Below are 25,429 nucleotides of genomic sequence, written 5' to 3' on the forward strand. Positions count from 1 at the left end.
ATATTTAGTGGACAGAAGGAGGCTGAAACATATTACCAATTAGTAATTGTACAAGAGAAACAGTATAAAAAATGTCACCAGAGGAAAGTATGACCAGAAAGAAAGATAAGGCCAATTGTGTAGCAGGTGCAAGAAATAAGCAGTTGATAACTGGAAAGCTCCAGTGGTCTTTGTGCATTGTCAGGAGGAACAAAGGAAGCCCTCTAGGATGCTGGTTGAACTTCCTGCTATGGATTTACAGGTAGACATGGACAAATCAGATAGAATGGATAGACATTAATGAATTGAAATTGTTGTCATTGAAGGCATCTGAGATCACAGATCCATTAAAGTATTTGTCAGTTATAAATAGGATTCTTTAAAATATCCCTAAACTAGAAGACACATATACAGAGCCAAGTATATTATCTAAAATTAAATCAACAGTACATTGTCAGTGACATCTTAGCAATAAAATTCTTTTTTAAGAATTAGAATTTTTTTTCATCTTTTTTTTGAATGGTTAGAGATTCTTTTTTTTTTTTTTTTGGTAAGGCAATTGGGGTTAAGTGACTTGCCCAGGGTCACACAGCTAGTGTTAAGTGTCTGAGGTTGGATTTGAACTCAGGTCCTCCTGACTCCAGGGCCAGTGCTCTATCCACTGTGTCACCTAGCTGCCCCTAGAGATTCCTTTTATACTTATTTGAGGGTATTAGAAATTTAATTTATTTCTATTGTTGGCCAACCCATTCCCCCACCCCCCCAGATTTCTTGGGAGATAAGATTAATAAGATTTCATATATGAGAACAAGCATTCTATCTTTTTGAATTGATGAATTTTTAAATACTTTTAAAATGTCCACTTTTCCTTCAACTTCATAATAGAGCTTACTTAGCTTTACTCTCTTCCCTATTCAAGTGATTTGAGAACATCAAGGGCACGACTGCTTGAGCTATTCACTGACTTGACCTGTAACCCAGAAATGATGAAGAATGCAACAGATTCCTACTTTTCTCTTTTGCAAGGTTAGATGTTTAAAGATTTACTAATGTGTTGAATTTTTTCTGTTAAAAGCAAAAATTATAACATCCATTTTGTTGACTAAATGTATAATTCTTGGACTTTTAAAGATTGAATTTGTTATTATGATGCAGGTTGTGGTTGTATTTCTTTCTTCTTTTTTGGAGGGGGGGTGAGGCAATTGGGGTTAAGTGACTTGCCCAGGGTCACACAGCTAGTAAGTGTCTGAGGCCATATTTGAACTCAGGTCCTCCCAAATCCAGGGCTGGTGCTCTATCCACTGCGCCACCTAGCTGCCTCCTGTGGTTGTATTTCAGAATAATGGTAAGATAGGTAGGAAAATGAGGTCATTTAAACACTTTTGAAAATCCATTTCTTACTCTTTGAATACGTTCAGATTTGAGTTGTTGGCAGAGAAAGGTGGAGATGGAGTGGTCATTCATTAAGTGCTTACTATGTATCAAGTTCTGTGCTAAGTACTGAGGATACAAATTCAAGCGAGCAAGACAGACTTGTCCTCAAGGAGCTTACTTTCTACTGGGGAATATAATGTATGAATGCATGCTGGAAAGCTGGCCTGGGGATGGAAGGGTACCTGCATTGGGGCATGGTAAGGAGAAGACCAGAAAGGGATATGGGGTCTAGGCCCCAGTATAACAAGACAAAAGCTTTCCCCTTAGAGGTAGGGGACTTAGTAGTGGAAGCCCAAGTTTCTAGTAAGTTGGAAGTGGTCAGAGAGTAAGGCCAGGGTGAGGAAATATCAAGAATTTGCATGGAGAAGGTAAATATGAGCGTAGTGCCACTGAAGCCATGAATAGAATGCGTGTGTTAGTGGCTTCTTGCTGGTATCCATCCGAATATTTTAATTTTACTACAAGACATCTGAAGTTCTTTGCAACTAAAATTTATAAATTTTATTTTTTCAGGTTTCATAAATTCATTGGATAACTCTACCCAAGAAAGCAAATTAAGATATATTCAAAACTTTAAGTGGACTGATACATTACAAGGACACGTTCCAAGGTATATAGTGCTAAATTAAATCTAATGTTTGTAACTGATTAACTGGTGACTAAATCATAGGTTCTATATTTTGGGAAACAAATGTAGAAAAAGAAAAAAGAAAAAATCTGAACAAGGGTGTGTTTGTTTTTAATATCCTAGGAAATTTTTTAACCACAAATTTGAATTTAACCTATTGCATCTTACTGTTCAGAAAAATATTTTATCCACTTAGAAAAATAAATTTTCCCCAGATGAAAACTGAAAAAAAATGTTCAATTTTACCTTATCAAGAGAAGGACTAACTTAATTTTTTAAAAGGTGCCAACATACAAAACAAGGGTGCAAGCATTTGAGCATTCTACCATAACCTTCTGAGCTTATGTTCAAGGGTGAAGTTGAAAGTCCTCTTTGTCTATTCATTCTACTTTTTTTGAGAGGAAGCCGTAGGGAGTTGGTCTCTTTACTTTCTGTTTAGTTCCCCGTCAGTGAACCTCCCCACACTACTAGTTCTTATTCCTTCACTGTCCTTTCCTGCATTCTCTCCAGTGTTGAGATTCTCTGGCATCAGTGAATAATTCCATAGCCTTCTGCAGCATTGAAAATCTGTCATTTTATCATCAATAAATTATTTACGTTAATAAATTTGTAACTTTTTTCCTCATTATTCCCCTTCATTCTACATCTTAAACCAAATAATTGCTAGCTGTTCCCTTAACTTAACATTCTATCTCCTGTCTCAGTGCAGCTGCAAAAGCTATCCTCATGCCCATCCTCCAGTCTGTCCTCATTTCTGCTTGTCAGTGGCCTTATCTTCCCTCAAGGCTTAGCTCAGATGCTATCTCTGGTGAGAAACTTTTCTGATCCTCTACTCTACTTGCTAGTGTGCTCTCCTCCTACAAAATACCCTGTATTATGGTTTCCTATATACATAGTCTATTCCCCTATCCCCAAGTACTTTCTTGAAGGTAAATGTTAACGGTCATCATCATCTTCATTATTATTTTAGTGTTTGCATTTCCAGTATCTACCACCAGTGCTTTGCACATGGTATAAATAGATGAATGATTTAAAAGGCATTAATATGTAAAACACTGCTAAATTCTGGGGATAGAAACTGAAAAGTACTGATAGGCACTTAATAAATGTTTGCTGAGTAGCATTGAAAAGTCCTAATCATAAAGGGAATTATCATAGATAGTAGCTCTTATGGGGACCTTAGAGATAATGTCTTATTTTTGAAATTGTTCCAAAACAAAGTAAATTACCTTAACAAATAAAGGAAGAAATTGAGTAACAACCTTCTTTGGCTGTAGCCTGTTCTAATAGGTCAACAACTGCTATTTCTTTATTTCTAATCATTTTATTTCACTTTTTGATCTTCAGTAGAAAGAAAAATTTTTGCATTGTCTTATATTTAAATGCCCATGTTATGCCATTAAGAGGAATATGTGTGATATAGAAAACTACTCTTTATGTTGTCAGGTATAAGTGATACCTTTAGGAAGTTTCCCTCCAGTGTCAGAAGAGAAGCTACTTAATTTACCAAATCTTGTGTCCCTAGAGGGTAGAGCAAGTGGTAGGGTTGGTACTAATGTACTTTCAAGCTCTGAATCTATGAACCTATGATCTAGTCATTTGGCATATATTTCATCACCGTTAAGTTGTTTAAATTTACATTTATATGTGAAGTCTTCCCTGGTTCCTCTGAAACTATTCATTTCATGTACTTCCCTAGTACCATGGCAGTTCCGTGATTGGAAATGCTTGATTCTTCATCAATCTAAATCCTGGCCATTCTTTGAGGGTTCAGTTGATGAAACTTTTCTTGAGAATCATTCCTTCCTGAACTGCTAAGAAGTTCTAAGATACGATTCTTTTCAGTTCCTCACTCTGCCTTTCCATCCTTCCTTATCCATTTAGTAGCCTAATCTTGTAAACTCTACCTTTCTAACTTCTCTCAGATAAACACCCTTTCTCTACTCACATAGCCACCCCTAGTTCAGGTCTTCATCACCTCTCACTTAGACCATATAGAGTATCTTTCACCACCCTTGCTGGTCTCCTTCCAGTCCACTTTCCATTCTCCACATAGCTTCCAAAATGGTATTTCTGAAGGACAGATTGGACCATGTCACTCCAAATACATTCTCTAGAATCAAATACAAACTCCTTTGGCGTTTTGAAATCCTTCACAATGTGGCTCCTATCTTCATTCCCAAACTTTTTATTCAGTACTCTCTTTCTTGCACTTTTTTTTTGGGTGGGGCAGTGAGGGTTAAGTGACCTGCCCAGGGTCACATAGCTAGTAAGTATCAAGTGTCTGAGGCTGCATTTGAACTCAGGTCCTCCTGAATCCAGGGACAGTGCTTCATCTACTGTGCTACCTAGCTGCCCCCTCATGCACTCTTTGATCCAGCCAAACTGGTCCTCTTGCTGTTCCCTGTGGCAAGTGCCACCTACTACTTGACACCTTTCTTGGTTTTCCAACCTCTAGTTCCTCCATTTACCTCATATTTGTTCTGTTTATATTTTATGCGCATTTACATGTGCACATGTTGCTTCTGGCAGAATGGAAACTCTTTGAGGGCAGAGACTTTAGTTTTGTGGTTTTGTATCCTCACTGCCTAGCATAGTGCCCAGAACATAGTAAGAATTTAATGGATGCTTGTTGATTGATTGCCATTTTATATATATAATTTCATGTATAGTTGTCTTATCATCCTAACTAGGTTGCATTGTATTTGAAGATCATATTGTAATCTTTAACTCATCCATAATGCCTAGTAGACATTCAAAATAAATATTTGTTGATAATATACTAAGTAGTCATATTGATACTAATGTTTTATACAGATAAACTTTATATATGTATATGTGTATGATGACCAAATAATGCAAGTATGTTTAATTTTAGTGCCCAGCAAGATGCTGTGTTTGAGTTGATTTCCATGGCATTTAATGTAGCCCTGTGGTATACCAAATATGCATCAAGATTGGCTGGAAAAGAAAAGTAAGTGTGAACAGAGGGACAAAGAACATGTGCAAATGTCTACGTATATTATTAACTTTAACATAGGATCTTTCAGGATCTGTAATGCTTTCTTGTTAAAATATGCAAATTATTTCCACAGACAAGTTTTAAATGCTAATGAGTAAAATGTTAGGCCATAATGTGCAGTGTTGGTATTGGATTTCCAAAAAGAACAAGGCCAGAATGTCTGTAAATAATCATTTTTATTGATTAAAAATTCTTTGAAAGCTAAGAAGAATTTGTATGACGGGTGTCATTATATTTTAGCATAACAGAAGATGAAGCAAAAGAAGTTCATAGAAGCCTAAAAACTGCAGCTGGGATTTTCAAACATTTGAAGGTACCAAAATATATTTTTGCTTTTGATAGTTGTCTCACTTTTTGAAGTTTTCTAAATTTCAGTTAGTGATGAGATCCAAGAAATTTATTATTTTAGACATATTGGTGATTGGTCCTTTACAGTATTATTTTGCTATTGCATAGCTACCTACCTTTGGCCTTTTTAATGTAGTGAAATGTGAACTTAATAAAGTGTCTTTAACACACCTTATTGTTTCAATTGCTTCCACTAGGATGGGGATGCAAAAAAATGGGAACATGGCCTTCACCATTTCTGGTTCATCTGGAGCCAAAACATTCAGTACTCCTAATTTTGCTCTTTCAGCTTCCTTGATGTCAGAGATCCTTCAGATCCCCGAAACTTTCTGATATAGTTATCATGCATTATAGTTATATGTTTACATTTTATCCCTATTTATTAGACTTCAGTTTCCAGGAAGGCAAGAGCAGTGTTTTATCCAAAATTTGTATTGTCCCTCAATGCTTTCTACAGTGCTGTGCATTATACACAGCAGGCCTTTGTTGTATCTGCAAAATGATAATATTATTTACAGTATCGATTTTCTAAGTTTGTTGTGAGGAAAGTGTTCTTTTTAAACATTAAAACCCTATTATTTAAATGTGATCTATCGTTTATATTCTTGGTGTGAGATGTTACAACAGGAATAAAAATTAATTGTATGTGGTATTTTTCATATGATTCTCTTTTAGGTGCATTTTTTTCTTGTATATAGCATAGTTCAGGATAATCTACAAAAGATAACTTGGTTATATTAGCATTTTGGCTAAATGTTTTCCAAAAGGCATGAGTTTCATAATGTTCATAAACATTTCATAATACCTCCTTGATTTGAACCCAAAATTATTTGAAGCTATAGTTGCTGTTCTACTCATATATATGGTGTGTGAAGCTCTTGTAATTCTTTGTGTGTTCTGGCCATGACAGCTGCTCTATTTAGCACAGCTTTAATTTGCCCTTGAAATTTCTAGCAAAGTCCCAAATGGAATGTTTCCCCTCAACTTCTAGAAGTATCATTCACTTAAAATATTTAAATATAACATGAAACGGCTAAGAATAATTTGGATTAAAATAAAATTTGGCATTTATTTTGCTCTCTCTTAGGAAAACCATATTCCCAAACTTATCACACCTGCAGAAAAAGGCAGGGATTTGGAAGTCCGACTCATAGATTCCTACATTATTCAATGTCAAGCTGAAGCTCAAGAAGGTATTCCCAAATGTCACAGTGTAGCATTGAATTTCTGAGAACTTCATTTTCTACAAGTACATTTGTTTTGCAATTCAGCTACATTGTCCAGAAGATAGCTGGTTCTGAAGGATTGCTGGCCAAAAAGCATTTTTTTTTTCAGTAGTTTTTGACTTCATTAGTTTCTGGCTAAATAAGGCGAAAGACTTCTGGTTCTTTTGAGGAAGGTCTTTGACCTCCTTCCACTTCTTCTGAAAGAGCAGAAATCACTCCCACCCTTCTCTTCTCATTTGCCCTCCATTTCTGCTCTTTGCATCTGCTTTTCCCTGTGCTCTCTGGACATGCCTTGAAGCAAACATACAGCTAGCTATGAGAGCTAGAGCTTGTGCTAGGGGCTTTCTTGATCCATTTTTAATCCTTCCCTAGGAAGAGGTCTTGGTGTGTCTCATAGTTATTTACAGTAACTTAGGAGTTAATGCAAAGAATCACATTTCTTAGAACATTTGGGGGATTTGGCTCTGTACTACTGAGCTCAGCAATTTCTGCATGCTGGTGCTTTTATTTTCAGTAATTTACATTTTTCACATTTTCTTGTTATGTAACAGATTCTTATTCTCGGTCTTAAAACTTTAGTGACACAGATGTATATTTCTACTCTTACTATGTGTCCAGATTGAACTTGTCTTCTGTTGTAGTTCTTAATATAGGGATACTGGTTTTTTTCTTTTTCAGTTACAATTGCTAGAGCAATTGAACTCAAACATAATCCTGGTCTAATTGCTGCACTGGCATATGAAACAGCCAATTTCTATCAAAAAGCCGGTGAGTTCTAAGTCCATTATTGTGCTCCTTAGCCTTAAGATGTCCAAGTGTTTTTTCCACTGTTTTAATTAGGGGGGAACTGTAGTAAGCCATTCATCAGATTGATTTACTTAAGAGTAAAATATGATAAAATGAAGCTACTCATGGTTAAGAAGCAAAAAGCTCTCCTGTGAATGGAAATGGAATTTTTATCCCAATGAAAAAGAAAATGCTTAAGTCTTTCCAATGGTATCTCACTGTACAGTGTTATCACTTTCGAAATTGCTCATAGTCATTCTCTACAGACTCTCTTCACAGCAGTGTGAGGTGGCTAAGGTTTGTGTCAGCCTCATTTTGCAGGTGCTAAAACTGATCCAGAGAAGTTAAATGACTCACTGGATTAGTCCCAATAATTGGACTCAGTTGTATTCCAGTCACTGAAGGAATTTGAAAAAAGGCTGTTTGTGTGAGTTCTAGGAGTTTTTAAATGAGAGCAAGACTAGATCAGTTTCTCCTATCCATTTCATTTCCTACATTTGATGGCAAAGGCCTGTTCAAATGAGTGGTTACACAGTAAATCAGTATCTGTCACTAGGGAGAGAAAATCCATGTACAAAACATATTTCCAAATGAAATGTATTAAATTATTTTTAATAGTTGATTGAGGCCACAGGAAGGCTAGGGATGGGAGTGCTGCAGCCCCCCCCAAATCTGTACCCTCTGTGGTAGAGAGAATGATGAAGGGCCACTCTTCAAAGCTACTATGGTTTGAGTAGCAGAGGAGCTGTTGCTGTGTGATGTTAGCAAAATGAAAGTCTGAAAATGGGGAGTGGGGAGCGAGGAGTATTTCAGCTCTCCCTCCAAGACCAACATGTCTGGGGTTTGAGTGAAGATACAGTGTTGGAAATGTTGACCAAGAGTGTAGGGTCTTCTGGGGGAAGACAGGTCTCTTTGAGGACAAGTAAATTGAAGGAGTTAGAGAGAAAAAGGAACAGCATGAAAGGAAGTTTGTTGACTTGTGGAATAGTGATTCTAGAGGGCATCATGGAAGGGAGTGGGCAGAATTAGAATGGGACATAGGGTGGTGTAGTGTTGGAGCATGAGTTAGGGTGGTCATAAGAAAAGAGAACATGGGAGGTTAGAGATAATTTGGACCTAGGTGGTGGGTGATACAGGAATATAGAAACTGGTGGGAGTTTGTTGGCCATAAGGATACGGTTAGGTGTGGCAAATGAATAACAACACTCACTGTCTTGAAGGGATATTGACCTTGGTTGCCATCCTGATAGCCTCTAAGGTCCTATATTGTTGTAAAACCATGCTCCTATGATTTTTGCTTGCTCCTTCTTAGGGCTAGCTGAGTCAGAGCAGTAGGGGGAGTGCTGTTTTTAAACATACCTACACATACATATACACAATTATACCTAAAGAAGAACTGAACTGGGGGGTAGGGGAAAGGCAATTAGTAGTACAACCAGGTCCACTTAGGTACTACAGGGTTTTTTACCTAAATTTCTTGTTTAATTCTTAATTTTCCTTTGTCAATTTCCAGACTCTCAGTATGAGGACAGTGAGCAGGTTAACATTCACTCGGGGCCTTTTGTTCAATACTTACTATAATGGGTGTCTTGCATTGATGTGATGGGCCAGCAGCCAGTTGTGCAGAAGTAGAATAGGTCCTAACACATTATCGAGGTTCCAGTGCAAGTAAAAGTGTTGGAAGTAGGACTAGAACATAGTCTTCTGACTCGTGGTTCAGTATTCTTTTCACAACTGTTGTTTTTTGTCTTTGGACCTTTCCCATAGTAAGGGCTTAAGAAATGTTAAGTTCAATTATATTGGCAAAATTAAAAGGCAGTGACTATGCTTTAGGAATCAGTATTGGATTTTACTGAATTTTTTTTTTTTGTCTTCTTGCCATTATTTTACTTTTAGGCAGTGGTAACACCATAGCTTGCATAATGATTTAAAGTTTTCAAAAGCCCTTTCACATATGTCATCTAATTTGAATTTCACTAAAACTCTATTAAGCATGGAAGTATTTGACAGATGAGGGAGCTTAAATTCAAGGGGATAAAAAATTATTTGCCCAATATCATATAGGCAGTAGGTAGTACCAGAACTGTCCTGCTTCAGAACTAAGGCTTTTTGACTCCGAGTCTAGTGTTCTTTCCAACTCCTCACTGCCTGGGGCCACATTCTTCAAAAGAGAAAACTTATGTGATTGGTCTCATTGTCTAACCTGGCTGTCACTGAAAAAGAATTTTTTTAGAGTTTGTTTCAAGTTTACAAATGAGTCTTAGTTTTTAGACTAGAATGGTGATAGTATTTGAGTTCTTTGGAAGAAAGGAAAATCAAAGATTCTTGTCAATCAGAGAAGTTATGTTTTACTTTATAAATGTAATTTTAGATCACACTTTATCCAGTTTGGAGCCTACATACACTGTTAAATGGAGAAAATACCTTCACTTGAAAATGTGTTTTTATACAGCTTATGTAAGTATTTTATTTAATGTTATATAATGTTAAAATGTTGTTCCCATGTGTCACATTTGCTATTTGTGACAACGCTCAATTAATTCTTGATATAGTTCAGAACAAAAAGATATCACTACATATCCTGTTCATTAATGATTTTCTAGTAAGTTTAGTTTGACACAGACTAGGAAAAGTGAACTGGATGTGACCATCTGCATTTCACGCCACCTTATTTTCTAGTCAGAGACTTCAAAGATTTGTACTCTTAATGTAGCTACAGAAGTATAATAATGTTATGTTCTACAAAGAGCCGACTTAAACCCTGAATATTTCATTTCCTTAGTATAGTCCCATTTAAAAGAATTAATTTGTTTAACTCTGTTTTTGTTCTATGACATACCACAATGTCCCTTGGTTACCTAAGTGCCTGGATCTGACTCAGTAGGACATTTCTTAATTAGCTTTCAATGGTAATCTCTTCTCACTGAAGTTTAGGCCCATGTCCTCTATCCCTTATGAAAATTAGACAATTACAAAGCCCTGCTCCAATGCCCCCATTTTGGTATGGAGCTAAACCCTAAATTGAAGGCTATACCAACAAAGCATGAGCTTTCCTAGAGTGTGCCATTCGGGAAAGGCTTTGAGAGTAGATTCATCAACAAACAAGAGTGTTGCTTAAGTACAGAAAGGTTCATCATGAATGGGTTGGCTGAGAAATACACTTTTTTTTTATTCTAACCTTCAGTTTGGTGCAAACCCTTCTGTTTCGATGGTGGTGATCATGGTAGAAAAATGGGCAGTGGATGCTGAGAATCTCACAGTTTTAGAATATCTATAAATAGTAACTTATCTATAGATACTTCATATGTAAGATCTTTGTCCATTGACCATCAAAATTGACATGCTATTTATTGCAAGAAATAAACCATACCAATGTTGATACATGAAACGAAGACAAAAAGATGATGTGGTTAAAGTAATGGATAGGCTATACCTTCTCCTTGGAGAAATAAACAGAGGAGTTAGGGGAATTAATTTCATTCTGTTCCTAATGACAGCAAGAAGCATCATTTCATGGGACATTTTTACTCATCTTGTCTTGCCATACTCATGATTAGCATATATAAGCACAAAAGACCACAGTGAAGTTAATTAATTGCAGCTTATCTGCCTCAAACTCTGAAGATAAAAATTGCAGATCACCCAAAGGACAATGGAGAGCTGTGTGGTAGGTGCAACTAGGCTGTAACATGAATGTCTTTGGGGAAATTGTTGAGTAAATTCATAATCAGAGAAAGAGGTGGACAAGTTATTTAATGAGAGCAAGGGAGATCTACATGGAGATTCTGAGTGCTGCACTGATACCTGTGAAACATTTAAAGATTAAAAAATGCTCTTTAGCACATTGGGTAGTTTTTCTTTGGCATAAAATTAGTAAGCATCACAGAATCAAAAGGTATGGATAGGTGGCAATTTGTAATGATGGAGAGAATGTGTACATCTGAGATTGCAGATTCATTGACGCCAAGATGAAAAATAGTTCAGTGTTATTATTACAATTCTTTATATACTTGAAGCTGTCCTTTGCTTTCTTTTCACACTGAACAACTACAACTCTTGTTTTAAAAATAAACATTTTTAAGGTTTTTTTTAAACCCTAATGTTCTGTTTCTTTTATCATTTTGGTTGGTTTTTCTTTATACCCTCTGTCTTATCATATTTTTTATTCTTGACTAGTGCTAAATAGATCAAAAGAACTCACCATTGTAAAAAAAAAATTTTTTTTTCTGGTATACCCAAATTTTAGGTACTAAACAAAAGTTTTATATAGTTCCTAATACATGTAAGATATGATTTATTCTTATTGAACTTTCTATGTGCTTAATTTGTTAAGATTACTTTGATAAAATTTTAAAGTATTAAAATCAGTCTTGACATACCACCTAGTATAGACTTCCTAGGTTGGTAATGACCCACTGAAAACCTCTCTTTGTTTTTGATCCTTCAGTTATGCACTGACCTAATAGACCTAATGGTTTTGTTGGGGAGGAGGGGATGAAAAGTGTTAGAGTAGACTTTAAGTAATGGACATGAATCTTCCTCTCTGGCTTTATTTTAGAATCCATCTTTAATCCTAAACTTCAACCAAAGAAATTTCTCCAGTAAACCTTGATAGCTGAGTTCTTTCTATATTTCTAAGTATCTCCCATTACTGCATACTTGTGAGAAAGTCCAGTTTTCCAATGTTTGTAACACATTTTAGTGTACTTTGTCTTTGTTAAGCCAAGAATTTTAGGTTAATTCAATTAAAATCCTTTACTGGGATAATATTTTCTATTATTTCTGAAAGGAAATAAAAAGCATAAAAAGAAGTAGGATTTGAAATAATAATAGACAAAGACATTTTTATGTGACATATTTGAAATGTGAAAGAAGTCATATCCATTGTTGAATGCCATTTGGGGAAAGGAGAAATGGGAAATCTTGTTTTTTCTTCCACCAGGCTTACTGCTATCATGGTCAGACTTTGCTAGCAAGTGATAAATGTGGTGAAGCAATCAGGTCTCTCCAGGAATCAGAAAAATGTAAGCTTTTCTGCCAGAATATTAACTACCTTAAAAGCTAACTTTTTTTTTTTCTCTCAAGGAGATAAAGGGACCTTCAAATGGGCAGATGGGAACCTGGGGTGAAAGGGGGGGGGGGGTCCTGAGTTTATACAGAAAGGTTTGCCTCTAATTTAAAAAAAATGTGTTGATACTTTTTATTTTAATGGCACCATCATATCCAAATATATACCTCCCCCATTTCCATCCCCAGGGGACTGTCCCTTATAAAAAAAAGAAAGGAGGAAAAGTGAGTTTTGTAAGACTTAACACACAACATTAGCTAAGTATATGCAGGGTTTAACACCCATAACTCTTGACCTCTTAGTTTGTATCTCATTTCACTGTTTTTAGAAATCTTGTTTTTAATTTCACTAAGTAAATGGGAGTAAGCATGAAACAACAGATGTAATCTAATAAACTTTACCTGCTTTTTATGTGCAGTTTATGCCAAGGCTGAAGCATTGTGCAAAGAATATGGAGAAACCAAAGGTCCTGGAACAACAGCTAAACCTTCAGGACATCTGTTCTTTAGGAAACTTGGAAGTCTAGTGAAAAATACTTTAGAAAAATGTCAGAGAGAAAATGGATTCATGTGAGTGTAGATGTCTGTGTATCAGAATCTGTTTTTTTCGTATTTAATTAGATTATATAAAAATGTGTTTGCATGTAGAGTAACTTTAATTTCTGTCTTAATTCCTTTTATCCCCTTGAAAATATTTTGCATCTTCAAATATTTTGTATCTTCAAATGGTTCTATTCCTTAAACAATATGACTTTAGCTAAGGGAGAGGACAGAACAATTCTATTTACTAGAATGCCCCCAGACATCTAGTCATTCACCTTTCCACTCATATCTGTCTTTGTGCCTTATCTAAAGGAAGAAAACCATTTTTTTCCTCAGTCCTCTTCTCCAGTTTTATCAGACTGATTCCCTGCCTTCGTTTAAACAGCTCCTAAAACCCTGCTTCCGCCATGAAAAATGATGCATAAAGCACTACTGCCTTTCTCACTTCTAGCATTAACTGGAGAACAACTTAATCAGATATTTACTATAGTTTGCCACGCCTAAAATGTTTTTTGTCTTGGCCTCTATCTCATTTCTAATAAGTTCATTTAACATTCATTAGTGATGACTAATTAGAATATGCTTCTATTGACATTTCTTTATCTTACCATCCTCATTAGAAACTATTCATTTATCAATAGAGCTTTTTTTAAAAAAAGGAAAATTCTAACTAAAACCTTAAGCAACCGTTGGAACAAAATAATGAATACAACAAAACTTGTTAGTCTGCCTGGTTTTAGCAAACATCATTTTGATATTATCAGGAGCCTCTAAAGAATACAACAGTTACTGTCAATCACAAGTTAATCAAGGAACATTTATTGGGTGCCTACTATGTGTCAAGTTAAGAAAAATCTTATGGAGTTGACATTATCTCAGGAAACCATTTTGGTAAGGATAATCTTTTTTGCAATTAGCTGACATCCATCAGATTAATTTTTAATAGGTTAAGGGAAGTGGTTGAGATGGGTGATTGTGTCTCTGGTTTCTTTTAAGGAAAACTTGGCATTAAATTATTTTTTTAATTTTCTTTTATAGCTATTTCCAAAAAGTTCCAACAGAAGCACCACAGCTTGAACTCAAAGCAAACTATGGTCTTGTAGAGCCTGTACCCTTTGAATTTCCTCCTGTAAATGCACACTGGACGCCAGAAATGCTAGCTGCATTTGATCTCACCAAGAGGCCAAAGGATGATAGTGTATGAGTTTTATTCTATTTTTTTCATTTCTCTTTTAAATTTAAGATAAAGATTATAAGCTTGTTATTTTAATATCTTCATTTTCCCTGTTTACAAAGATAGAGGATTATTTGAGAGCAGTGACTATTAAATTAGCTGATTCAGTGCTTTCCATTTGGACCTATTCTGATATCCAGGAAGACTCTGCAGTATGTTTCATTCTGGAAAAATTTCCAAATATTTCCTCCTGAGTCCCTAGAAGTAAATATTCAAATATGTATTTTTTTTAAGTTATACAAGGGTGGTAATGGTATCTTAAAATCTCTTAAAAGGATGGATAAATATATGATTCTACAATAAAGTTTCATACTTTACATTTACCATTTCATTGAATATTTGAAGATATGGTCTTAATTTTAGTATTCCAGGAAATAAGGTATAAAATGTATTGCTATTTATTTATTTCTCAGTAACCTGACTGCACTTTGGTTTATAAAGGTGATATAAATAGAAAATTTGAATTTTGGCATAAGATAATTAGGGATTTATGGGAAAGATTAGTAGGGATCTTTGAAAGATAGAAGTAGGAATTTTGTATATCATAGCCATTTTATCTCTCTTGAGTTTGTTAAAACTCTTGCATAGTCAAACTAACTCTGTAAAATGTCCTTCTCTCTGTTTTGCTTAGCCATTTGCTACAACATATAGCATTTTTAATTACCTCAAAGCAAAATATGGGAATTTACTTCCAAACTTGGAATCTCTGTGTTGATGGTAGCTAGTTAGACTATGAGCTGCTTAAAGGGAGGGACTATTTAGCTTTTTGTATTTGGAGGGAGTCAGTTGGGTCAGTGGATAGAGTGCTCTGCTTAGACTCAGGAAGATCTGAGTCATTCAAGTCCTGCCTTGGATACTTTCTAGATGTATGACCCTGGACAAGTCACTTAACTTCTGTCTGACTCGTTTTCTCGTCTGTAAAATGGGGGTAAAAATAACATTTACTTTTTAGGGTGGTTGAAAGGATAAAATGAAATAATGTTTGTAACTCTCTTTGTAAATTTTTTTTTTCGTGAGGCAATTGGGGTTAAGTGACTTGCCTGGGGTCACACAGCTAGTAAGTGTTAAGTGTCTGAGGCCGGATTTGAACTCAGGTACTCCTGACTCCAGGGCCGGTGCTCTATCCACTACGCCATCTAGCTGCCCTGCTCTTTGTAAATCTTAAAGTGCTATATAAGTGCCAGTGATTGTTGTTATGGCTTCTTTATTTCCTTCTAACAAGAAGAGTGAGGATAAATGATACAGACAGATCTATTACCTAATGTACCATTCCAGAATCTCTTCTTCAGCAAAAATGATACTTTCTAAATTAGATATGTAGTGATCTGACCAACTTTGCCAGTACTTACATTGTCACATTTTTTTTAAAAGTGCTATCTTCAGAAAAAACTGATAGTATTTTAGCTTGCTAAATCTTTTCTCAGATATTTATAATTCTTTGTCCTTTTCTCTAGGCCAAACCCAAACCAGAGGAAGAATTGAAACCAGTCAAAGAACCAGATGTCAAACCACAGAAGGATAGTGGCTGCCATATTTCCTAGAACACCATAGAAACAGTGAACTCCTCTCTTAAGTGGATTGGGTTAACTCTGGGACTAGAATCTTTTTTTGTGATTCCTCTGGAGCCTGAAGAATAATTTGCCTCTTTTCATGGGCCTTCACTATGTCAACGCTCACTTTTTAATAGAGTGGGCTTTTCTTTTTTTTTTAGTGCTTCATTTCTTATTTCTTTGTTTCCACTTTAGTCAGTTCACTAGAACAGCTTCTGTAGACCTTACTTTGACTTGAAGATACAGGAAGAGGGGTTTTTTGAGAACTTGAGAGTAGTAATGGGTTTCAGATTAATATATTAAACTATAAAAAAGAATCATTGTTCTCATTGTCACAAAAAGATGTGTTTTCATTTCTCATCTATCATTGAAATCAGAGAGGTATGGATAAGAATCAACAAAGAAAAACAGTTCTTCCTTATGGTTGTATTGCATCCTTGCACAAACCTGTAACACTCCCAAGTCATTTCTTATTTCTCATGTTTAATAGCTTTCTTATATGGAAGAATCTGAAAATCATTATCAGCTAGGCTCCTTGATATGTATTTGCTTAAAATTAATATTTTTAAAACCAGAATTGCATTGTATATGTTGGAATACTAAGAGAACTGAATCTTATTTCTAGTTGACTAAACAGAGGCTTTACTTCTTTCTTGAGCTAAATATTTTAAATCCCTTTTAGAGAGTTTATGTGGCTTAAGGAACTAATTTTATATAACAAGTTTTAGTATATCTGTATGAAAGAAGGTAAGAAGAAATTATTCCTTGGACATCATACACCATATAATAATGCAGAAAATTTTTAGAAGCTTGAAAAACTACCTGTTTGGAAATATACTTGTTACCCTCTATTTCTCTTTCAAAGAAGTGTTCATCATTGTTTTTGGTTTCGCACTTGAATGTATTTTCTTTTCATGAGACTTTCAGTGATAGTCTGTAAACCTGTCAGAGTGAATGAATAAAAAAGCATTTACCTACTGAGCACTATGCTAAGCACCTTTGAAGATACAAATATAAAAAGAAAGACAGTCCCTACTCTCAAGGACTTCACATTCATCAAGAAAGACCGCACATAAAAGAAGGTTCTGCTGCAGGGCAGAGGGAAAGGTCTAAAAGTCCTGAGGGTACAACAGCAAGCTGGTCAACACAGCCCAGAGGTCCTTTGGTGTGTCAGGAGGTCTGTTGGGCATGTTGGAAAGACTGAAATTATGACCTGATAGACCTTAGTATTGCTTTTGGCCAGAGGACATTGCAAGACTGAGAGAATGAGGAGTTAGATAGAAGGTGAACTGTCTGTAAATTCGAGCCCTCCAAGCAACGTTAGTATATCTGGGCACAGTGGGGTTATAGTAGATGGTATTTTATTAAATCGTCATTTGTTGAATCTTAGACCTAGAAGACCACCTTAGAAATGGATCCTTGAGTCAAATTCCTTCTTTTGTAGCATTTGATTATTTTGCAGTTTTAACACTTTTATTAAATGGTGCATCACTAAATATACTTACAGGAGCCTTTCTGATTTTGAACTGTTTGTGTATCTCTTAGTTTGAGAAAGTTCCCTGAGGTGTGACATAAGCCATACTGACCAAACGTTAATCTTGTGTGTCACTGGCTGTGGTAGTCAAGCCTAACACTAACATTTGTTGTGCTCTGCACATAAAAATTTTTCATGTATTTTATATACTAGTGCATTTCACCCTAGTTTTTTTTTCCATTTTTCATATTGTGTTTTATATGATTCCCCCTCCCATACATAAAATACATCTAGTGTGTCATTTATTTTTTGTAAGATATTGTAAATACCAAGATTAATGATTAACAGCTTTGTAAAAGGTAGGAAATGAATATCATGCTTAAAGCTGACATACAGAAAGAATCATCTATCATAAAATTTCAGCATCATATTTGGAGATTTAAAAAAAATAAAAGGTGAAGAGGTTGCATGAAGGTTAGACATATATGTTGTTGTTTGTATTAGCTGTTCCCCCATACTTCTTGTGTGACTTAAGCCAGTTCTGGTCTTCTATTATTGTCTTATACCAAAAGCATTGATTCTTTAGGCAATTCCTGTCCCACCTGCCCCTTTTTAAGAAGAGAAATTTTACAAATCTAGTTCCTTAGGATGATAAGCTCTATTTCCCTTTGAATACTTATGCTTGTACTAAGTTAATGAGATATCTAATGCTCAACAAAATAATGATTTTTCACTGTAAAGCTGTTAAAAGGTATATATGTATGTATGTACATATACATACTGTATTCATTGTATCCATTTAATGTTACTTGATTTCATGAACTATTCTGTTTTAATTATATATGTCTATGTGCACTCTTTGATAAAATGAATTTTCATCTGCCCATCTTGGTAGAATTTGGCCTAGGTCCATAGATGATATTAATATGTAGCATATGTAATATGATGCAGTATTCTGACCACCATGGTGGTGGTTGTATGCTCACAGAAAGAAAACGTAAACATTGTCACTCTACAATATTGTGCAGCAAACTTTGCACTTTACAAATTTAATATTGCATTTCCAGCGCTATATAAAAGTGTTTGTAATTAGTCTTTTCCCTTTGTTGTACTGATCATGTTAGAATACAATTAATATTCAAATGAAAATATCTTTAGTGTGTATTTTACTGTCTTCAAAAAATAAATTTGTAGTGTCACCTTGGATGATCTTAATCTGTTTCTGAAGACTTAGGTTTTTTACTTAACTCACTAATCTTAGTGACACATTTTAATAGAGTTATAGGGTTGAAAAGAGCTCATGCTAATAAGCAAAGGAATTTATCCAATTACATATGAAACCTAATGAGGGTAGTGCTTATTTTGACCTTGAAAGGCACATATGAGATGCTGCTGTTAAATTTTTTTGTGTTCTCACAGAGAGAACATCGACTTATTTCTTGATGAGTTTTGAGTCTTAACAGGGCAGACCATCTCATTCCCACTGCACAGTAGTTGATGGGGCATGTCTATGGATAATTTAGCACATAGAGAGAAAGCAGTATGTTGTCTTGAGTGCCAACTACAAAAAAAATACCAAGAAAATGTGAAAGAATTGTTATTGTAAGTAAGGTATCTGAATAGGAAGTTGAAAATTTGTCACTGGTTACCTTTCTTACTGAAGGAGGAGACCCTAGTCCCAGCATCTACCACAGTGCCTCATTGGATGAAGAGAAGGCCTGATCTTTCCTTTAAGCTTGCCCTAATTATAAAGTACTCCTGCCACCATACTGACCCTTTCTTTGTTGGCATCATTCGACAACCTATCCTCTGACATTTACTCTTTACAAACATTACCGAATCCAGATCATGGTGGTGGTTGTATGCTCACATGCATATCATTCCTCCTTACAAAATACAATACTTGGTTCACTGTCTTCTGCCCTTAGGCTAGGGGACTTCAACATACATGTTAATGCTCCTTGAAACACCTTAATCTCCCCATTCAGTCTCTTCAAATCCCATGACCTACTCATCAGTCAACAAGCATTAAGCCTCTACTATGTGCCAGGCATTGTAATAAATTCTGGGGATACAAAGAAGCACTAAGCAATCTTGCTCTCAAGGAATTCACATTCTAATGGGGGTAGCAATATGCTAGCAACTATGCTCAAACAAGATGTATACAGAGAAAATTGAAGGTAATCGCTGAGTAAAGTCAGTAACATTAAGCAGAAATGGGAAAGGCTTATTGTAGAAGATGGAATTTTAACTGAATGGAGAACTCTTCCACTACACTAAAGTTAAACACATTGATGGTCACACCCTGGATCTCACCATCACCTAAAAATGTTTCACACGATTTGAGAACTGGCATTTCTCAATTTGATCATAACCTGTCATGTCCTCTCTCCCTACGCTTCATCAGTCCTTTTTCAGTTTTCATCCTTCTTGACTTTGCAGTATTTGAGACTGTTGACCAACCCCTTCTCCTGGAAAGTCTCTTCTCTGAGTTTCTACTCTGCCGGCTGTCCCACACCTTACTACCATTTCATATTGTACCCTCAAAATAAGGTGTAGCCCAAGGCTTTGACCTGGGCCCCCTTCCTCTCTATACTTGTAGGCCTTATCAGCTCTTGTGAGTTTAATTAGCATCTCTGTGCAGATGACTCACAGATCAATATATGTAGCCACAGCTGCTTTCTTTAGCTCCAGTACCACATCACCAGCTGCCTGTTGGATGTTTCAAACTGGATATCCCATAGACATCTCCAATTCAACATGTCCCAAACAGAACTCATTAATTTTCCTTCCTAAATCTGTCCTACTGAATTTCCCTATTTGTTAAATGCACTACCATCCTTCAAGTCTTCCAAACTCATAGCCTCATAATTCCTTCCTTTTCCTCATCTGCTGCCAACAATAGCTACCATGATCTGAATTGGGTGATGTCCAATCAGTTGCCAAATCTTACATTTTCTACCTCCATAATATCTCTTTTGTTCATCCTTTCTCACTACTCATACTGTTACCACCTTAGTTTTCATGCCCTCATCACCTAGACTATTGCAATGACCACCTAAGTGGACTTCCTGCCTCAAGTATCTTCCCTCTCTGATCCAACCTCCCAACTATTGCCAAAGTGATTTTTCTTAAGTGTAGGTATATCAAATGCCACTCAGTAAACTTTGGTTTACTATTGCCTTTCAGATCAAATATAAGCTCCTCAATTTAGCTTTTAAGGCCCTTCAAAACATGGCCTAAACCTGTTTTTTCAGCCCCATACATTACTCTCCACACTCTACAATCCATCTAAACCGACTGTCTCTGCTTCTCACACATTTGATTGTTTCAGTCATGTCTGACTCTTCATTACTCTATTTTGGATTTTCTTGGCAGAGGTACTAGAGGGAGTTGCCATTTCCTTCTTCAGTTCATTTTACAGATGAGGAAACGAAGTCAAGCAGTTACATGACTTGCCCAGGGTCACATACCTAGTAAATGTCTGAGGCCAGATTTGAACTCAGGAAGATGTCTTCCTGACTCCAGGTCTGACACTATCCACTGTGTCACCTATTTGCTGCTTGACACAGAGTTAGGTGCTTACTAAATTCTTGTCAATTGAGTCTAAGTCCTCTTCACTCTTTCCACCCCCCCCCCAGGGAAATGAGGGTTAAGTGACTTGCCCAGGGTCACACAGCTAGTGTCAAGAATTTGAGGCCAGATTTGAACTCAAGTCCTCTTGAATCCAAGGCCAGTGTTTTTATCCACTGTGCCACCTAGCTGTCCTCCCTTCACTCTTTCCACTCCATAGAGCTAGGGCTTTGGGTTTTTTTGGTTCTGTTTTGTGGGGGACAATGGGAGTTAAGTGACTTGCCCAGGGTCATACAGCTAGTAAGTGTCAAGTGTCTGAGGCTGGATTTGAACTCAGGTACTCCTGAATCCAGGGCCAGTGCTTTATCCGCTGCACTATCTAGCTGCTTCTCCCCCTTTACTCTTTAAAATAATTTTACCCTATCTCTTACCAACCGCAATAAATTCAATTCTTTAGGCTTTTCCTTCAATAGAACAATGTGCATCCATTTTAGTGTCTCCAGCCTCCTTGATTTTCATACCTCAATTGCTGCACTCCAGTCATTATCTACATTGATATGAAAGCTGAAGCTTTTAGGATCAAAGCCTTCCCTTCCTTTCTCAGACCTTTTGCTAAAACTATATTGGGAATAAGGTGTCCTGAATGAAAACATTAGCAGCTCTGGGATTAATTAGATCACTTTTTGGAATTTCAATACCCCTAATCAATCAAGTATCTTTTAAAGTATGTACTATGTGCCAGGTATTGTGCTAGCTGCTGTGAATACAAATACAAAGAATGTAACAATTCCCTCTTATTGGTCTTCCTGCTTCCAAGCAGTCCCCTCCAAAATCCATCCGCCCCGCTGCAAAATTAATATGCCTAAAAATATAGCTCTGACTATATCACTCTCTTCAAACCTCTTTAGTGACTTCTATTAAGGGGCTGCTAAGTGATGCAGTGGGTAGAGTGCTGAGCTCTGAAGCCAGGAAGACTCATCTACTTGTGTTCAAATCTGGCCTCAGATATTACTAATTATGTAACCCTGGGCAAGTCACTTAGCCCTATTTGTGTCAGCGTCCTCATCTGTAAAATGAACTGGAGAAGGAAATGGCAAACTCCAGTATCTTTGTCAGGCCACAAAGAATCAGACACAATTGAACAACGCAACAGTTGCCACTGTCAAAATGCAAACATTTTAGCATTTAAGAACCTCCACAATCTAATCAACTTTTCCAGACTAAATTCATATGCCTGGCTTATGAGTTTATGAGCTTAAGAAATGTTTATTGATTGTTGGATCGATTGCTCCTTTTCATGCATCTTATGTCCCAGCCCATGTCATTTCCTAGCTGTTCCCAAGTTCAAGTCACCAGGTCCAAATACCCAAGGGTATTAAAAGAACTGGCAGAACAAACAAACCAATGCAACCAAGATTAGAAGGAAAGCAGAAATTAACACTTACTAGCTGTGTGACCCTGGGCAAGTCACTTAGCCCCAATTGCCTCACTAAAAAAAAAAAGTAGAAGAAGAAGAAGGAAAGCAGAAAGCTGGGAAACAATTTTTACAGCCAGTGTTTTTGATAAAGGTCTCATTTCTCAAATATATAGAGAACTGAGTCAAATTTATAAGAATACAAGTCATTCCCCAATTGAGAAGTGGTCAAAGGATGTAAACAGGCAGTTTTCAGATGAAGAAATTAACAAAAAATGTTCTCAATCACTATTGATTAAAATGCAAATTAAAGCAACTCTGAGGTAGCACCTTACACTTATCAGATTGGCTAATCTGACAAAAAAGGAAAATAATAAATATTGGAGAAGCTGTAGGAAAATTGGAACACTAATGCATTGTTGGTGGAATTGAAAACTGGTCCAACAATTCTGGAGAACAATTTGGAACTATGCCCAAAGGGCTATAAAACTCTGCATACACTTTGACCCAGCATCCCAAAGAGATCATAAAAAGGGGGAAAGGACCCACACGTACAAAAATATTTATAGCAACTCTTTTAGTGATGGCAAAGAGTTAGAAATTGAGGGGATGTCCATCGATTTGGGAATGGCTGAACAAGTTGTGGTATGTGAATGTAATGGAATACTATTGTGCTATAAGAAATGATGAGCAGTCAGATTTCAGAAAAACCTTGAAAGACTTATATGAACTGATACTGAGTGAAGTGAGAAGAACCAGAACATTGTAGACAGTAACAACAACATTGTGTGATGGTCAACTGTGATAGACTTACTTCTTCCCAGCAATACAATGATCCGAGACAATTCCGAATGACTCCTGATAGAAAATGCTCTCCACATTCAGAAAAAGAATTATGGAGTCTGAATGCAGAGCAAAGAATACTAGTTTCATTTCTTTAATGTTTTCCTTCTTGTGGTTTTTCTCTCTCGTTCTGATTTTTCCTTCACAACATGACTAATGTGGAAATATATTTAGCAAACTTTTTTTTTTGTTCTTTTTGGTGGGGCAATGGGGGTTAAGTGACTTGCCCAAGGTCACACAGTTAGTAAGTATCAAATGTCTGAGGCCGGATTTGAACTCAGGTACTCCTGAATCCAGGGCCAGTGCTTTATCCACTGTGCCACCTAGCTGCCCTTGTGGAAATATATTTAACATGATTGTACATATATAATCTATATCAAATTGCTTGCTGCCTTCAGGAAGGGAGGGGAAGGGAACGAGGGAGAAAAATTTGTAACTCAAAATCTTACAAAAATTAATTGAAAACTATCTTTACATGTAATTGGGAAAAAATAAAACACTATTAAGTGAAAAAGAAAAAAAAACAACTGGCAAATAGAAAAGGAGAAGCACCTTAAGGGCTAAAAAGGCACAGATTTTCAATATTCAATAAAGGAAAAGAACATTCTCAATGAGATTTCAACCCATGAAACACGAAGAGCTCATTGAATGAAAAATGCCTTTTGTCTACTCTGAAATACACAGTTTAATGGCCAATCCACTGAGTTAGTAACTCAGTATGTGAATTTGGGACAGACATTGACAAGAGACAGTGAGTTGGGCACAGAACTCAACTTAAGAGAAAACACAATGGATTGTATTTGGAAATTGTGTCAATGGTTTTAACAATCTCAAGAACAAAAGTCCATCTTTTTAACACAAAATTTTCTCCTGGTGATGGTGTGAATCCTGTAATGCTGTAATCTCTTTAGATTCAAGGTTGTATGTGACTCAAAGAGCACTGGATAAAGATTGTTATTCTCTTAGATATTTCTCTTGAGTAATAATGGATCTCGTCGAGGCCTTATAATATTCTGGGATTTAGTGCAATCAGCCATAAGCAAATTACTTTGATGAGCACACAAAATAACTTCTTGTTTTATAATGGCTAATTATATATATACACACACATATATATATATATATACATATGTACATACATATGTGTGTGTATCCAACAATGACATGGGCTTAAGAAGTGGCATAATGCATAACATTAAATAAATTTATAATTGAAGAAGGAAATGTATTGGTCATGTAGGAAAAAACCAATTAAATAGAGAAGGTGATAAAGTCCTTCAGAGATAGGATCACAGATTTGGAACTTAGGGGCCAACTAGTCCAATCCCCCTCATTCTACAGGTGAGGAAACTGGGGCCAGGAAACTTTAAATGACTTCTTCCTGTTAACAAAGATAATGTCAGAAGTAGGATTTGAAATCCAGTCTTCCTAACCCCAGCACTCTCTTTGTTGTTCCATGTCACAGACAACCAGACAGCAAAGTGCTACTCTGATCCCTATGAAATATACAAATAAAAAGCTAGTGAGGGGACATCTAGGAGGCACAGTGGATAAAGCACCGGCCTTGGATTCAGGAGGACCTGAGTTCAAATTTAGCCTCAGATACTTGACATTTACTAGCTGTGTGATCCTGGGCAAGTCACTTAACCCCCATTGCTCCACAAAAAAAAAAAAAAAAAAAAAAGCTAGTGAAAGGCTTTCAGTCCATAGGCTGAACATTCAAAAGGGGCCCAATAAGATGAGTGGGTTCTGAGCTGCACCAGTGGAGGGAATAGCCAGATTGATGAAATCATAGATCCAACGAAGTATTCTATAGATTAACCATGAGACTTTCTAAATTGTTAACCTCCCTAAGGAAAGTAAGACGTATTTAAATTAGTCACTTGGAAGATATCAAATAAAGAAAAATTTTATCTGGGTCCCTGTAAGATACTCGTTGTGGAGGTGAACACAAAATTTAGCCTAAAAGTACCCCCCAAAGCAGCCCAGAGAATGATGTTCAGCCTTCTTTCCACATCTAGCTACTGGATGTACAATTCTATTTACAAAAGGTCCCTAAAAATATGTCAAAAGCAATAATAGTAATTTTTCAAACCACTTAATGGTTTGGCAAATGGTAATAGATGCAGGAGCTTTTGAATAAAAATGTAAATCAAACGGCACATGAGAAATCTGACAGAGTAAGAACTTACTTATAAGATCAATTGCTTGTACTCCATAGCTTAGTAAAATGTAGCAATTGTGCTCCGGTACATTCCCAAGTGGCCCATTAGGTGGCAGAAGAACATTTAACATACTTTAAATACAA

General features: G+C 36.2%; 1 protein-coding gene across 2 annotated transcripts in view; it reads left to right on the forward strand.

Moving 5' to 3' along the window:
* BROX (BRO1 domain and CAAX motif containing) overlaps positions 1 to 18,506 on the forward strand; it is a 28,442-nt gene extending 9,936 nt beyond the window's left edge. For both annotated transcript variants that reach the window (XM_044001163.1, XM_044001164.1), the window contains exons 3-13: positions 899 to 1,005; positions 1,927 to 2,023; positions 4,920 to 5,015; positions 5,304 to 5,376; positions 6,499 to 6,604; positions 7,316 to 7,405; positions 9,795 to 9,880; positions 12,366 to 12,447; positions 12,910 to 13,060; positions 14,072 to 14,231; positions 15,722 to 18,506. In XM_044001163.1, coding sequence (XP_043857098.1) covers positions 899 to 1,005; positions 1,927 to 2,023; positions 4,920 to 5,015; positions 5,304 to 5,376; positions 6,499 to 6,604; positions 7,316 to 7,405; positions 9,795 to 9,880; positions 12,366 to 12,447; positions 12,910 to 13,060; positions 14,072 to 14,231; positions 15,722 to 15,808 — 1,135 coding nt within the window. In that variant the 3' untranslated portion in view covers positions 15,809 to 18,506. The remainder of the gene's footprint in view (positions 1 to 898; positions 1,006 to 1,926; positions 2,024 to 4,919; positions 5,016 to 5,303; positions 5,377 to 6,498; positions 6,605 to 7,315; positions 7,406 to 9,794; positions 9,881 to 12,365; positions 12,448 to 12,909; positions 13,061 to 14,071; positions 14,232 to 15,721) is intronic.
* Positions 18,507 to 25,429: the final 6,923 nt, after the last annotated feature.

This window comes from Dromiciops gliroides, chromosome 4 (assembly GCF_019393635.1).
Source record: "Dromiciops gliroides isolate mDroGli1 chromosome 4, mDroGli1.pri, whole genome shotgun sequence".
Taxonomy (NCBI): Eukaryota; Metazoa; Chordata; class Mammalia; order Microbiotheria; family Microbiotheriidae; genus Dromiciops; species Dromiciops gliroides.